At 40.6% G+C, this 17,657-nt stretch overlaps 2 protein-coding genes across 2 annotated transcripts; both read right to left on the reverse strand.

The window, feature by feature from the left end:
- Nucleotides 1-749: 749 nt before the first annotated feature.
- Nucleotides 750-2,368, reverse strand: npy (neuropeptide Y; the record flags this gene model as incomplete). Its single annotated transcript, XM_083982006.1, has 3 exons — nucleotides 750-771; nucleotides 862-951; nucleotides 2,181-2,368. The coding sequence occupies 3 exons, from the start codon at nucleotides 2,366-2,368 to the stop codon at nucleotides 750-752; spliced, it is 300 nt and encodes a 99-aa protein (XP_083838132.1).
- A 7,304-nt stretch (nucleotides 2,369-9,672) lies between these two features.
- fam221a (family with sequence similarity 221 member A) lies at nucleotides 9,673-16,903 on the reverse strand (the record flags this gene model as incomplete). The annotated part of the gene is made up of 6 exons (XM_083981561.1): nucleotides 9,673-9,686; nucleotides 15,729-15,861; nucleotides 15,951-16,024; nucleotides 16,159-16,349; nucleotides 16,447-16,620; nucleotides 16,839-16,903. 6 exons carry the CDS (start codon nucleotides 16,901-16,903, stop codon nucleotides 9,673-9,675), a joined length of 651 nt encoding a protein of 216 aa, XP_083837687.1.
- Nucleotides 16,904-17,657: the final 754 nt, after the last annotated feature.

A 17,657-nucleotide genomic window follows, 5' to 3' on the forward strand; every position in this document is an offset into this window, starting at 1 on the left:
CAATTGTGCAGCTTCAAATCGGCCAAATGTTTTCTGACCATGTAGGTTTGTTACTGAACTGAACCATTCATGCTTGTTAGGCCCAGTTTGAATGTGCCTTTTTCCTGCGCTTGTCCCATTATCCCGTCTCATAGAGACACATTAGCCGGTTCCAGCTGGCAAGCGAGGTGTGGCACAGCAAGTCCATACTTGATCTTATCACGAGGGGAAGACGTCATGCAGACAAGTGTTTGAGATGTGGCATTCAAGACTTGGGATGTCTGCTGGCTCAATTAATTAATCATGTAGAATATTAATGATTTCACATCTCCACTACAATCTACTGTGTATAGCCCAGACAACTACACATGTTTTCCATGATTTAGTGAATCACATGTGTAAAAAATCAACAACATTTAATGAATACCAAGAACTACTTTCCTTCAAACAATGATTCTTTAATAGCACAATTATACAATACAATCAACATGCCCCTACCCCACTTTACATTGAGGTTTCACAGATGATAACTCTGAATAAACTATTTACAATTTTATGGCACATACTATAAGCAGTTTTGACAGTAGCTGATGGTTATAGAGGAGGGGCTGAATATATGTGGCGGCCCATGGGGGTAAAAGGGGGTAGAGGCAGAGTGGTATCTTGGTGCAGGAGGGTGTGATGTGCCAGATGTGTAGAGGTCAGAATGTCAGCAGCGGCGGGGCGGCGGCGGCAGTGAAGAGTAGTGGAGCCAAAGCTGATGGTCAGCATCACCACAATGACGGGTCGTATCTGGTGAGAGAGGAGCAAAAAAGGTCGAGGGTCAGCTATAGACAAGTTGTGCCCACAATCACACAGCGAACGTACGACAAACACACATACCGCGACTGTGGGAGTGTGTCTGTGCTTTCCTTCAACAGCAGCTCTGAGACCAGTGTGTCCAGGATCTCAGGACTGGACCTCTTCCCATACCTGGGACACACAGAGACAGACAGGCAAACTGGTGACTTAGTGTCAGGCTGAGGTGACACTCAAATGAAAAAAAAAAAAAAAAAGATCAAAGAAACTTTGACTAAAGCCATAAAAAGGAATATAGATAACTGACTCTATTACTCTGCATGTCCTTGTGTCATATGTCCAATTACAAGTACAGTGACAAGTGAACACAGCCAGGCCGAGACCCAGCAGGCACAGACAGGAGTTGCATCACAGGTGGTCGTATTTCCTTTTCTGTCCCTCAGATGATAAGCCGTGTCGGCGTGCTTGTGCCCCTGGGACGGATAAACGCCTGCAGCGGCGTCCAAGCTCCTGACATTCAGACGAAAGCTGAAAGCTGTGGGTGATTTGACACGGCATGCTGACCGTGGCGCTCGCTTCTCCTCACTTTTTTTTGCTTTTCTTTTCTTTTCTTTTTTTTTTACAGGTGGTAACTGGGCAGCAGGTGTTTCCTGCTCTATGACTTATAGAAGAAGGTGCAGACCTGCAAGAATCTGACTGACAGTTCCAACAAAGAGAAATGGACTTATGGACAACCTTCACATCTTGTTGCTGTACTGTCAAGTTACTAAGGTAAGGCCACATCAATGATATATTATGAAGAAACAGCTTACTTTTTTTTTCATTTTGAGGAACTCATGACATTACAGCCAGGAGAACAAGCAACCTGCCAAAATTTCTCTCTGTTACAACTTGGAAATGGTATACAACATCTATTGCATGTCTGTCCGTCCTGGGTGAGGGATCCCTCCTCTGTCGCTCACCCTGAGGTTTCTCCAATTTTTCCCTGTTAAAAGGGTTTTCTATGGAGTTTTTCCTCAGTGGATGTGAGGGTCTAAGGGCAGAGGATGTTGTTATGATGCCATGAGACAAACTGTTTGTAAAAACGGGCTATACAAATAAAATTGCCTTGCCTTGCCTAGAATGTTGAGAGATACAGCTGAATGGCTTCAAATAGAAGAATGTTATGAAGCACTGAACATTTTCTTCATCTGAAAAAAGCTTTTTTAACACTGGTATATTGATATTGAGCAGAAATACAATATTGTGACCAGTGGACTACTATTTTACTGATTCAATTAGCAGAGCAGGAAAATGAATCCAAAGTATTCCTTCAAATTATATATTAAATTTACTTCGAAGTGCAAACTCATTCTGTTCTTTCCTTTGTTGTTCTGGCAGAGAGCTGTAATTAGTCCGCCTACCTCTGTCTTGTGATGAGGTTGATGTAGTGTCTCAGTGCTGAGTAGTATTTGGCCAGTTCCTCCGCCGGGGCGTCCTCCCCGGGGTTCTCCGGTTTCACCGGGTATCCCTCCGTCAGGGCGCCCAGGCACAGCAGCGCCCATAGCAGGAACCCCAGAGTCCCCAACCAGCTCACCAAGTTAGGCTGCATCTGTACAGACACGTGAAAACTGTCAGTCTCCCATCACCGTGCCTTCAATTCCCACTTTCTTTAAATTAACTATTATTCACTGAGCTAAGCAAATCATTGCCAAGACATCTTCATTTCTTATTGGTCGAAGTAAAAACATAGTGATGGAGCTCCAAAAACCACCAGGACGTATGCACCAGAAGTCAAGTAGAGAGACTTTAAACAAGTTAATACATTCATGTCAAGATGTCTGTAAAGGAAATATCAAGATACTTACTATTCCCAGTAAGGTCAAGGGGAGAGTTGCGCGCTGTCCCGAGGCGTCTCTTCTGCTCTTCTGGGCTCTTGGAGTGCGCTGGGTTTTATATCCGTGTGCGCCAGACGCGCTGCAGAAACACGCGTCAGAGCTGCGCCCGTTTAGCGCAAGTCTCAGCCTTTTCCCGTGTGAACGTCACAGCTGATGCTGTCATTAGTGTCCTTTTTTTTTTTTTTTTTTTTTTTACAGTTGTTTATTTATTTATTAAATTAAGACGTAAAATAACATTGCAAACTAAAAATAGAGTGAGTTAATAAGGCTTGTTTTCAATGAGATCCAGAGGGAGAGATGGAGTGTGTTGATGGAGTGTTTTTTTTTTTTTTTTTTTCAGAACACGACCAATCCAGCTGTTACAATTTCATTTTAGGAAAGTGATCAGATAAGACAGCCCACATCCCTATATCCCATATAAGACCATTACATGGATAATGCAGTAATTCCATTATAATAAGTTCACCAATTAGTCACTGTTGCTCATGTGTCATGTATTCCATTTGGAAACAGAAATTACTGTGCTGCTACCGTATTATATTCTACATCTCACATGCAGGTGTGTCTGTAGGCAGGCACATCACACACCACACACACACACACACACACACACATCTGCCATATCCTCACAGAAAGTTACAGCATGATGAATACCCTATACAAGCGTACAGTGTGATATTTTGGTGTTGGTGCGAAAGACAGTGATTGATGATTTCACAATCAACTACTGATTCTTCTGTATAATGAGATCAATAATCCCATCTGAAGTCACAAAAGAATGGCAGTAATGCAACACTGTGGGCGAACTTCAAATGAGCCTTCAATAGGCGGCCTCCTTACGAAAAGAAGCTGCTATGACGACGCCTCGGGTGATCTGGGATAAAAAGATCTCAAACAGACTCATGTTCACGACTGCTTTTTTTGACATGCTGTTTGACTGAATCAGTCCACTAATTTCATTTTGCAGTTCAATCCATCGGGTGGAAAGAGAGACTGGGACACTCAACGCGAACAAAAGCCATAAAATGTGAATATCGAGACACGTCAGCCAAAGAAGAGCCCAATCTCCAAGATACCCACTTAATAAGAAAACCCAAATAGCACTTCAAATGAATCTGTATCACCAAGTGCTTCATTTACCTCCTATTCATAATCCTTTTGTATACAAGCTCGCAGCCATATAATCTATCAAAATCAGTATTCTTCAGCGGAGCTGCTTTTTAAGTTGTGCAGAGGATGTGTTAAGGGCTTTTTGTATGACACAGGATGCCAAGAGGGAGATGAGGAATGAGATACAAGTGAGAGAATATGAAACACAAAGTCATGACCGAATCACGATGAGCACAGGCAGGAATTAGTGCCTCTCGTCCTCTTCAGGGGATCATGCACACTCACTGACTCACTTCAATAGGTATAAGACTGTTTTTAAAGCAAACAGCTTGCACCTTCGTGAGTGTCTGCCACGTGAATGGAATAGATGCATAAAGCACCGCGGCACAGCTGAGAGGTCAGTTGTGTTAGTGCGTCAACTCTAGACACAGGTGACGTCTTCTGATTTGCCCAAATGTTCATCTTCTAAATTCAGACTCAGCAGTCACTGAGGCAGACAGGTCATGTAGGGTTACACTCATGTCAGCTCCGAAAACACAAGTCGTCCACCGTGCTGGCAGCTTTGTGAGCCTGCATGTCGCTGCTTTGTGCTAAATGCGAACACTAGCTTGGTGACATGCTAATATTTGCTGATTAGCACCAAACACACATGAGAGTGGTGCAGACATGCTTCAGACCCGATGACATTGCATCAAAAATGTTATTACAGTTCAGGAACCATGTGCATGTTCAGAGCAATTGAACCAATACACACTGAGCCATTCCACTGAGAGGAAAGGTCATAAGGTCACCCAGGGGATTTGAATCCATTTTCTCCATGAATGTTTCATCAATAACTCTACACATTTCCATAATAATCCATCTGTAGGAGCCATTTAGGCATTTATTGTGGTGTTTATTTTGTATTTTATTTTGGTGAGCTTTTTTAAGCAAATGAGTTATTGGTTTATATTGAAACTTTTGTTTATAAAAAAAAACTTGGATTTTTGCTTACAATAGATATTGGTTCTCTGTGAAACTTCATTGGACGCTCTATGTTTTACCCATCAACCACCACAGATCAGCCACCATGATAATTAATAATAAATAATTTATTTTACTTTGGTTTAGAAAGGGCCAAAGTGACCAACAAGTCAGACAGCCATCTTGACTTTTGGCAAAAAAAAAAAAAAAAAAAAAAAACCCTGTTCAGAATTTGGCCTGAACTAAACCCGGCTGTAGATCCACCATGCCTCGTGTCAACAGTACACACTGTTGTGGGAGTGATTTGTTAGGGAGTGTTTTTCTGAACTCCTCATTACCACCTGTGTGTCATCTCTATACTGTTGCAGACCGTGTGCATCTCTTCATGGTCCCTCTCTCTATCATTTAATTTCCCCAGAACTTCAAACCAAATGCTGCACCAAATGGTTCCACTACAGAGTGACATTTATTTCTTCACGGAGCCCTCGTAGCTCCTTGATCTAAACCTGGTGGAACCAAATGTTAACAACACGGTGGATGAATCCCAAACTAAATATGCTTGTCACACAGTGGATTAAGAAACACTCACAGACAAATCTGTGTCTTTAAGGAAGCACTTGGCATGGCAGCAGGAGTCAAACTGCCTTTAAACATTCAGACAGAGAGGTGTAATTGATACAATAAAAACGAAATCATCACCATAGAAACATACATCTTTCTGCCAGAGTTGCTTCTGCTGACTGACTGAACGGTTATATGTTTAGCATAACATTAGTTGAGACATTAGAGAAATTTGTGAAACATTTGTGTATCAATGCATGCACAGTTGAAACTAATTCAAGGTGTGGTTGCCTAAGCCTAACGAGCCCACCTAGTTTAGTTAATGACTGATCTTTTTCAAAACCTTTCAAAAATGTACATCATCAGCAGGAGCAACTGGGCCTGGGGCCAAATGACAGGGTAGAGAAGATAGGAAATACCAAGACATTCACTAACGTCCTTTAAAGTATTTGTTGAGAGTGAGTTCAAATAATGAAAATGAGGAGCATTGAGAAATGAAAAATAAACAGATTCACCTTAGGACCCTGCAGTGTTAGAAGATGTTTTCCTAAAGCCATCTTCTCTGCTTGTTTGACACAGAGAGGATTAGTCCAAGCTTAGGCTGGTATCAGTCTCAGGCAGTATTCTATCCATTAAATATGTATTATATGTTCTATAATTAAAACGGCTCAACCAGGTCAGGTTTTGGTGGAAACCTGCTGGATTTCTGTGCAGCACAAATAGAAGAAGAGGGCGGCGCTCTTCCAGCTCAAAGGGAGACAAATGATAATGGGATGTTGTGAACAGGGATGAGGGGAAAGATGGTCACTCATTCTAATCTATCTAATAATATTAATGTTATTAGAAAGATAGATGCCAATCATCTTCAATACAGACCTGATTGTTCATAATTATATCTATCAATATGCCTACAAGTAGTGTGACAGTGATAGACTGTTACCTTTCGGTAAAGCAGTACATTACAGTACAGATACATTTCTTGCAGCTTGGTTGGTCGTTCCCAGAAATCAGTTCAGCAGAGAACGGGTCTTTTTTGAGAACAAGCTGTTTAAATGCAAATTTAGTTTTCTCCTCCTCTCATCAGCCTTCCTCCTGCTTTAGACAATAAGTTCTCCCCCAAGATTTGTTGAGATGGAAAGGCCTGTAATTTTCTGCTGCTGTGAATCACACTTGTCAAATTTACAGTGCGTACAACTGTAAAAGGAAACACTGACAAGCAGCAGTGCCTGTATCGGCTCTCTCAGGCAGTTATAGCTGCATGCGAACGGACCGGGGAGACAAATAAAAACAAGGCTAAACTCGTGCAGCTTAGGTTCTTTCTTGGCTATTACACTGTTTTTACACACAACTCTGACATCTAAATTGCCGCTTTTGACTTCTCTATTGTGCTCTGGCGACAATCTGTTACTCCTGGTAAGCAAGGACTACTATTAGATAGGGCAGGGGCAGCCCCCCTGGCTTCCCCTTTTGTGGGCTGCGGCTTCAAATTGATAACAGAGGTTTTGATGTTAGGTCCATGTTGGAGGTTTATGGAATATTTTTGTGTTATTTTGTGTGTTGCATTGATGTTCAACGAAACAGAAAACAAATCTACAATTTTGATGCAGTTTTGGAGCGATACGCACAAATCCCTTAACAATAATTAGGTTGTTTTCACAAAGCTGGTTCACCACCAAAGATGTTTCTGCGATCCACTCTTCTGGGCTGTTAGCTATCAACACTTCAAAGCTGCATCTCCCCAAATTCGGCTTCTTTGTTTTGGCTTTGACATTAATTGACAGCCTTTGCAAACAATTACTGAACCATATAACATCTCAGAGAACACACGCTTTTCTCCACGTTCAGTTCAGAGTATAGCACAATACTGACAGCTGCTCAATGAGGGAATAACAAGAAATGAATGTCCTTTGTCGTTTTCTCATTTGTTCTTCTATGGCTTTAATTAAGCCCCCACAGCTGTAAGAGTCACCCCATCTAGACTCTAGTGTTTTAATTGACCTGTCTTTACCTCCTCACTCAATGTTCCTTGCTGTCGTCTGCAATCTGTGTGAGAGTGAGTCTGCCTCTGTTTGTGTATATAAATGTGTCCCTGCCACATCTGCTCCCGCAGGGTGAAAGCAGCACAGACACCACGTCAACAGAAACCTCATATAAGGTCTTTTGATTGACAGACACACACAGGGTCAGGCCGCCAAGCTGTGACAGGTTGGCTCGGCTCAGGTGTGCAGGTCAGAGTCCTGAGCGTGAACATTAGGAACCCTGATGAAAGTTGTATACCCACGTCAAAGGGCAGCAAACTTTGATTTAATATCTGTTGTGACCTACGGCAGACCACAGTCTGGATGTGTCAGTGTTATGGCAAGTTCTCAGCGTGTTTGTTGCACCTAAAGATACTAAATATTAATGCATATAATGCAAATATATTATGTTTACCAGTATTGTGCTCTGTATTCACATAATTTCTATACGTGTCTCCTGGAATAGGAATTTTTCAGTCTTACTGAATGGATATAATAATTTGAAAACATTTTAAACTTATTTCCTCATCCAATAAAGAATAACTGCTTACTATGAATTATGAATATGGCTATAAACTACAAAATCTGTGTTAAATTGCTGACCATTTTTAGAGTTTATATGCTATGTCCAGTCATTTCTGAATTTAAAACAAAGACCCAATGTAGGCTATATAAGACAAAATAAATTAATTAATAGAAATAACCTTAAACACATGTTGAAAGCCTGGGCTTTGTGTTTATGCTAATGTAGGAAATTAACACATTTAACACAAGACATTATGCACAAATAAAGATAAACATCACAATGCCTCACCAGCACTGATGCAGTCAAGTTAAATATATTAGCGGCACATTGGAGACCATGCTACTGTATGTGCGGGTTTCACAGACAAGGAGCCTGATAATGGAGAGGAAATGTATGATATAAGCAATCCATCCACCTAATGCATTAGAAAACCGGTTAAAAGCATCAATTCTCAAGTGTGTGCTGCATTCACGATGTTTGTTTGGTTTTTTTGATGGTTGTCAGTCAGCCATTATGTGTGTCCAAATACTTATTCTGCAAATTGAAGTCATTTTCAGATTTAATGTTATCATTCAGTTAGCAGGTGGAGGGGTACACATAAAATTACTTTGAGCACAAGCAGTCATGCAAAAGGACACATTAGCAGATCTCTGAAACATGTGCAGACACATGTTGAGATGGTGAAAAGTTGTTATTAGAAATCACAATGTAGCCTGAGTCATGATTCTGACCAACAGACAAATAGATACTGATGCAGCACAATCTGCTGACGTTGGAAGACCAGGTCAACAATTAGGCTTGATACTAAATGATTATTGATTTTAATTCAGATTAAGGCAACTCATTTTTGATCAAAACACAAATGTAGTAAAGGAGTTGGAGTAGTCTTTGATAGGAACTAACCTGCAACTAACGATTATGTAGCTACCATGTATCTACCATTATGTAAAAATATAAACAATTTCTTTCTTATTAAGAGTGTGTTCAAAAAGATTCTGGGTTTAGGCCGGGACACCATCTTCTTTCGATCCCCTCAAAAAACAAGACCTACACAAAGCTCTTCCTTAGACAACCATTGTTAGCTGTTTTTACTCCTCGGGCTCCTCATACATCAAGTCCTTTATGACTCAGTACCTTCATTTACAATGTGTTCTTCTAAACCCTTTGTGTGCCATTGGTAAGTGGCACCGCTGTCTCCGCTCTGTTCATACAAGAATGAACACTAACTTCCATAACTTCCTTTATGCAGCATGCTAAGTAGGCCTATGTTAGACACATGCCATTAATATGTGTATGAGTTTTGTGTGTGTGCCTGCAGGTGCTGAACCACATTTTTGTTAGTCAAACACATTACTATTGATTTAACCCAGCCATACAACATCCCTTTCTGTTCATTATCACAGTACTTTGTGAAAAAGCCAAATCCATTTCTCACCACTCCCCAAGTCTGCACTCACAGGAGGTTATCGAATCTGAGTTGCTGCATTGTCAGTTTCCCACTGTGTCTTCCACAAAAGAGAGGCAACACACAATCGCACACACACACATACACACAAATGCTTGCCGTGTTCTGAATCTTATGTTGGACTGTGCTGCACTTTTGGGCAACTGTGATTATTTTTTGTTCGTCTTTAAACCTGAACAAGCCGTGTGCTCTGAGCAGAAAACAGTCTGAAGATTCTGATTCTACAGATTATAAGAGGAAAAAGGAGACTGATGTGAGGCTGAGAAGATTAATGAGTTGATGCTTGAAAATTGCTTTGAGGGCTATTATATAATTACAGTTTTTTACAATCGCTAAGACCCGTTTTTCAATACTTAAAACGCTTTTTCAAAACTCTTAACACATCACACCTAAAACACACAATTCCCAACACAGTTAATTTCATGCTCAAAATCACACAGTGTAACTAAACACAGACACACATTTCCCAAATCCCTTACGTAATACACTAACACAACTCACCAAATCTACCAAAACACTGACACATGTTGGCCTCCAACAGAAACATGTAGTCAGTCACAGCACAATGTCATAAAAAACACTAACAACTGTCAGAAATAACACAAACTGAATCACTTTACATGTGTCACATGCTCTACTGTTTTACAATAGACAGATTATTGTATTGATCATAAATTGATGCTCGTGTTGTAGTTTATTTTGAACACCTCTTCATTTTTCATTTGTTGGGCATGAATTGTGTTCCTTTTTTTGTAACACTCAGTGAAAAAGTGAACGACCCATCTCAGAGCAGCTTTGCAGAATGTAGAGTTTACAGTAAATTACAAGATTTGCTGTATCAACAGTATTTGCAAATGAAAATTACTTAGAGTAAAGAGAAAGAAAATCAGCATCTACATTAGTTGTCATTCACTATTCACTAAAAAGAAAAAAGAATCAGCTGTGATGTATTTGTATTTGCATGAGCTCAATCAACTGTTTTTCAAAAATAATGAAACAAAATACAGGTCGTAAATATGTTTCAGTCTACACTGTGAACTGCTGTTCACTTTGGCCTTTAGATTTGGTTTTGAACATGAGGTTTTCTGTTTTGACAAACAGTGTGAAAGCAATTGAAAATGTAGCAGTTACCATCTACTGTTTTGGTCTTAGTTGAGCTTGTGTGTAAAATAAGTGAAAACACATTTTAAATATGTATTTTGTGTCAAACAAACAAGAAATGTGTTAATTGTATAGCCCACACAGGCTGATGTTGTGCTAACTGTGTGAATGAAAAACGGGTCATAGCGATCGTAAAAAATGGTAAAAGCTAGCTTTACCACAGAGAGCTGTCAGGGCTCTAGACCTTCAATCTTCAAATGTTCAGCGTGGAATTGTGATAGGTGAACAATAATACAGCGAAATAAATTTAAGAAATAAATTATATTTTCACATCAGGAAAATAATATTGCATTACTGTGGAATGAGTCACAGTCTATTTCTCTGTCACATGTGTTTATCTAATCTGCATTCCCTCCAAATGTCAATGTCGTATATGTTAGATTAAATAATAATACTCTCTGAAACATTTTGTTAATGCTATAATATTATCAGAAATTAGATCGCTTTTGCTCTCACTTATGCAGAACGTTTTTGTGCGAAACTGTACAGTAAACATGTTTATTTCTGCTCTAAAGTTGGATATTTTAACATGGGAGTCTAGAGGGGATTGACTCGCTTTCGGAGCCAGACGTGCAGTTTTTGGTTCTTCCATCTTGGCTTCATTTTTCAGCCTTGGAGGTTGATGCTTGATCTCAGAGAGTTTTGGAAGCTTTTTCACTGAGGCAGCTGCCTGTTCCAAAACCTTTGCCAGTGAGAGCATGTGAGAGTGAGCTAAAACATTACAGCTGCAGGATGGAAAAAGCAAAACAGTAAGCTTAAGGGTGCTAAAACACACTTTGCAACGACTACCACTACACAGATCAGATGTGTATCTTTAAAGGTGTACAGAAAAGAAAAATGAATTTGATTCCACTGTGGGTCATAAAATTAGTGTAATAACTCATCTATCAGACGATGTAGCCCAAACTTTGTGCAAAATTCTATTTTCGAGTAAATCCGGGATGAAAGTGTGGTAGTTTTCTTTGCATTGGATAATGCAGACGCACGGATTATGCGTCACGTTGCTCACGATTCACCAGCCACTGATATTGGATCCGTCATCCGTCAATCAAACGTCTGAGACACACACACACACACACACACACACCGAGCTCGGTCTCGCCCCAAACACTGAATATCGATAAAGGCCAATCAAATTTGTTTTCCTTACTCAGGTAAACTCGTGTGGCAACTCGTGGAAACTCGTAGAAGGAGGCGCAACAAACAGGACAAACGGCCATTTCTGAACACCGTTAATATTGACTCACTTGAAAAAAAATGATATGTGAAGACAATGAAAAAGAATAGAAGCAAAGATTTAGATGATTACTGAGATTATTATTATGAACTCATAATACTTTCCCATTCGAATGGGCTCAAACCTACAGTACATAAATATAGCCTACAGGTAGGGAGTTAACGGATGTCCTCATTTGTCTGTATTGCATTTTGATTCTATTTCAAGCCATATTTTTCCTCTCAGCAGCATCTGCTTGGGAATATGTCTCAACAGTCTTAAGTGATTTGTCAGTACCTGTCAGTCTGTTGTGTTCCTTCGTGCCCCTGAGTTTTTGTTACCTCTTTCTCCGCCTGTGGGGAAATTAGGGGAGTGTGTTCTTCGTCTGCAGTTGAGTCAGTGTGTGCTTACCAGAACTGTCACTGGAGTAATTAAGTGTTTCCGTGCGCAGTAATTGCCAATTTATTCTTCTATCCTTGCCTCCTGATTTGTGATGTCGAGCCTGTCAGTCAAGTTGGGCGTGGTTTCCATGGGGATTAGGTAAGGGTAGTAGTCATCCCCCTCAACCAATGGCCGAAGTAAATTACCTGTAGCCTCCTAAACAGGGTTGCTATGGAGAGGCAATTACCCTAAATTGTAATTATGGCAGACTAATGTGTCAGGCCTTTACCCTTTTTAAATTAATTGGGTTTTTTGCTATTTCTCTCCCCATCACACTCCAACAACTGCCTCTACCACTCTGTGGGAAAAAATGCCCACGAGCAAGCGGTGGAAACAGGTCAAGTGATTTTTTAAAAGGTGCTTGATTCAAACAGTCAACAAAGCTCTTCTGAGTGGAGAAGGAGAAACATGATTCAAAGTGCGGTTCAAAGTGTGTCTGTGACCATTAATGTGTGTGTGCATGCTTTATGCTTTGGCAACCTGATGCCATAGTCATCGTAGCTACACACTGAATCTGAAGTGTCAGTTTACAGATTGGACTCAGGTGCATCTGTGCTGTGCTTCAGGTGTAGCCCTACTTTCTTTCCTTCAAGACCACCTGTTCAGCTCACACACACACACACACACACACACACACACACACACACACACACACACACACACACACACACACACACAAACCAAGTGCCCCCAGGTAATAATTACATTACAACACAGGTGACTTGACCAATGTAGATGCTGATCTAGTATGACTTCCCATCCACACAGTGGGAACATTTGAGTGGGAGTGAATCCTGATTTAGATCCCTGTTAATTTTATTTCCCGGTTAAAGACGCAGGAAAGTGGGCTGCCAATGTCGACAACATGACCCGCTTCAATCTCCATTCACTACGTGGATTAAATCAGCTCTCATCACCGCTGATCTGCCGTGAGGAATGGGATTAATCAATCGACGGCAGTACATCTATCTTCAAATTAAAAACTGCGCTCATCGCTGAGCACGTAGCTCCACGGTTCTGCTGTTATTTTGGAGACATGTTGAGTGGGTGGCTTTCTCTCCATAAGGGAACATCAATCACACAAACGTCAGATGTGTAAAGTGACCAATTTATGGAACGTATAGCGAGGTAAATAAGAGGTAAATGTAAGGGGGCTGGTGAGCATGGCTTAGTTGGAGTAGCGTATCAGCTGGGACATATTTATTTATATAGACATGGCTTTATCTTTCATAGGACACTTAAAACTTAAAGAAGCTCCCTTCAACAATGTTTAAATTATACTAATCTAAATATCGCAATTTTACCCTTATAGACTTTTTTTTTACTGCTCACAAGCAACATCCAATATGACACAGATAATATCTTCTGATGACGGATGTGTTTAATCTTTAATATGTATTCAGATTGGTTCAAGCTCTATCAAAATGGTATTTGTTCCAGTCTCAGTTCTTAAAAGTGAACAAGAAAAACTATGTCATATACTGAAATCTGGATCATAGAGACGCTGCTGATGACTCCCCCTCACTTAAGCCTCTGATTGGATCAATACATTGTCATTCAACTGTTGAGTTGTGTTGGTGGAGTTTAATCACTGCTGTTGTTGACTGCTGTTTATGTTACAAGCAGTGTTGGGTGTAACGCGCTACAAAGTAACGCGTTACTGTAATCAGATTACTTTTTCCAGTAACGAGTAGTGTAAGGCGTTACTCTTCTGAAAATAGTAATCAGATTACAGTTTTCCAAGCTCGTTACTTGCGTTACATTGCTAGCAGCAACTTCACCATCACCACACAGACATCACACAGAACAGAAGGGAGGGGGGGGGGGGCGTGAATGGGTCAGTGATTGGTTGGGGTTCGGCACGAGGTATCATTTACCATCACCGATTGGTCGCCACCCGGCAGCCGGCACCCGCAAGGACAGATGAGAAAAAAATGGAAGCGTCAACAAGACCAGAACATGCTGCTGCTGCTAGCTCTTTTCAACGTGGTGAAGGATAGCGGTGGACACAGAGAAACCGGGTAAAAGTTGACAAACTGAGGTCAGAAGGACTCGACAATCCGTACGTTACGTTGTGTGTTTTAATCAGTCCTGTAACACACACACAGTGTGACCGCGGCACCGGCAGAGAGACAGACAGACTGCAGAGGGACGAGATTACTCACATCCCGACAGTGACTCCCGACACTTAAACCTGACTTGCCCCTCTTCTGAAAAACTCTGACATGTCAAACTGACCCACGGATGTGTTAGAGGACTAATTCATCTGTCTAACCATCAGAACTATGAAACTGTAAACACAGCTGATCGATCGAAAAAAATTACCACCCGAGTTAATTTACTTTCCATGATTGAAAGCAGGTTCTTGAATGCAATTTTTAAAAAAATGTAACGAGTAATATAACTAGTAATATAACGAGTTACTTTCTCTAGGGAGTAATAAAGTAATGTAAGGCATTACTATTTTTGAGAGTAATATGTAATGTGTAATATATTACTTTTTTGAGTAACGAGCCCCAACACTGGTTACAAGGTTATGACAAGGCACTTCTTTGCAAACAATCAAATTAAAATCATAAATATATATGGTAGATTTTAATTGTCCAAAATATAATAGCCTATCAGAGTTTGACATACTGTATTGTCACTAAGAGTTAAAATTTAATTCTAACATTTGTTGGTCTCTTTTTTTCTTTTCTTTTTTCTTACTGAGAACACGGTTGGCCTCAGTAGACGTTTGGTTGACTCTGCTCTGATGACTGCTCCCCTCTCTGTCTCGATCTGAAAAAGGTACAGCAGAATTTGGGGAAATCAGATATTTTGGTTCCCAACAGAGAATATTGTGTATCTCTCAGGTGTGGAGCTTATTTAATATCCACAGTATGTTATGTCCACTACCTATACCAGGACCTGCATCACATTTACATGTGACTTTTAACTCACTACTTGTGTGTGTGGAATGCAAATGCCAAATTGTGGAGTAATCAATTACCAGCATATTAAATCATGCATAATTAACTACACATAAATGGACAAAAATGTGTAAATGATGTTGCACATTCAATCATTAATCAAATTTACATGGTTTTCAGAAAAGACCAAGCCATTATTTGTCTGAAATAACTGCAAACTTAATGTTGTATGTTTTCTTTTTCTTTTCTTTTCTTTTTTTTTAACAAAATGTGTTATACAAGAACATAATCAGTTTCTCAGAAACGTGACAAACATGGGTTTTTGTATGTATCCATACAAATGCATTCAGAAAGAGGGGGGGGGGGGGGGGGGGGGAGAAAAGCATCTACACTTCTGACCTGAACAAAAACCTGCTCTGCAGACTTATTCAACACTGAGGCTGCACTGCTCTTTGCTGCCCTCACATGCCTCTGAAGGGAACTTTCTTTACCTTTTGTTCAGAGCACACACCTCTACTAAAAGTCTAATACTGGCATACATCTCAGCAGAGAACTACACTGACTGATATTTGTTCTGCCTTGGAGCTGATGTTTTTTGTTAATGTTGCAGACTCACTTACAATATTGCTCAGACATACCTATTTGTTTTGATAGATTGTCAGATAGATATAGATACCAGTATGTCAGCACATATCCAGTACCTGAACCACAGGCCTCCAGTGCGAGGTAGCCATCCATCAAGGAGCTGAACCCTGTCAGCCCCCCCATGGCAGCATACGGGACGTCCCTTCCTACTGGCTGACCCCGTGCCTCCCTCTCAGATTTTGTCTCAACCTGCAAAAAGATAATTTGATTTGAATTGAAATCATGTGAAGTGTGCAAATTCATGTGAAAAAATGTGTTTGATTTTTCACTCAACTCACCAGGGTCTTGTGGGCAGAGCACGGCCGGCCACATCCACAGATGAAGGGGCTGTGGAACCCAGAACAGGAATTGCCTGAAAGAGAAGTTATTAGGAAACAGGGATGTCAAAATGATCTGGATCATTGATTGCATTTATATCATGATTCCTCCTGGATAGGAGTTCCTGTGAACTACTGCTGTCTTTAAATGTGGTGATTTCAGACTCACATTTCTTGCACAAGTGGCCAGAAGCTTCACTGTGATCCTGAGGTAAGTGTTTACACCGGCAGCGGACATGGTTTGGTCCGATCTGGGGAACATACTGATAGGCAGGACAGAGACATCCCCTGACCTGGCATGGTAGAGCCAGGGGCCGCTCAGAGGGAACCACTTCAAAGTCTGTTTTATGTTGCTTGTACCTGGACAAGATTATGTCACCCACACATGAGTTTGTGCACTTCTACATGTGGAAGACGGATTGTCTGATTTAATGTGTAATGGCGTCATGGACTATACCTGTGTGCACAGAAGCACTGTGTCTCAGGACCAATGAGTTTGCAGTCGATACCTCCTGGCATCCCAAAGCTCACATACAGCCTGTTCTTCATACGCAGAGGGATCATCTTCCTCTTGTAGTCCTCATATTGCTGTGGGGTGAACAGCCTGCCTCCATCATCATCACCCACAATCCTAGAAAAATACAAACCACTGTAAAGTACAGTTTTAAATATATATTTACCTACACAATAAACTCAGCACCCAGTAGCAAAACATATTGTTATGTTTTGTAGTTCCAGCAAGCTGGCACAGTGACATCAGCCATGATTCCCAAGTGTAAACCCCTCTAGAGAGTAGGCTATAGCTAAAACCAAGCACATAAAAGCATAAAGTCTTTCGATGGGACAAACCTTCTGTACTCCCAGTACTCATCGACTGCTTTTAGAGCCGAACCATCCAGATCTATCGTCTCCATTGCCAGAAATTTCTAAAGTTATGTGAGCAAACAACTGCTGTTTACCTCCAGCTTCCAGGTTGCTATGGAAATCAATGGTAGAAACGTAGACGACGTCCCTCTAACGGTCGCAAAGTGAACAGCACAATTAATAAAATTAATTAATTAATTAATCAAAACAAACACACACACACACACACACACGCCTAGGAGGAGATGAAAAACATGTCGAACATTTTTCCACAAATTGCAGTTCCAATTAAATAAATAGGCTAAATAAAAATAAAATGAAATGAAATGGGGGGAAAAACAGTAGGAAAAATAGAAAGATGTAAAATAACAAAATATCACATGTAGGCTTAGGCCTACTCAAAAAAGAACAATGTCTTAAATGAGTTTAAATTGAACATAGGAAAGATGTCTACAATGCCCACATCTGGACGTCATCTGGAGTAAGAGTCTGCACCTTAAGGGGACCAAAATTAGACCTAGGCTATAAAAAGACAAGATGTCGTTTGGACGTCTCTTTGCACAGTGGGTAAATAATTATTAATCACAAACAGTATTCGTATTTATTAATCATGTTGATAATTGTTAGGCCTATTTGTCCACCATTAGCTACTACTACAATCATCATGTCAATTTCCTGTCTTAGACGTCCAAAAAAGTGACCAAGCCTGACGTTCAAATGTTTAACTGCATACGTCCAAGTGGGGTCATGATTAGACGTCCAAATAGTTTGCACGTCGTTTAGGCGTCCAGAATTGGTCTTGGA

The sequence above is a fragment of the Trachurus trachurus genome (genome assembly GCF_905171665.1).
Source record: "Trachurus trachurus genome assembly, chromosome: 11".
In the NCBI taxonomy this organism is placed as follows: Eukaryota; Metazoa; Chordata; class Actinopteri; order Carangiformes; family Carangidae; genus Trachurus; species Trachurus trachurus.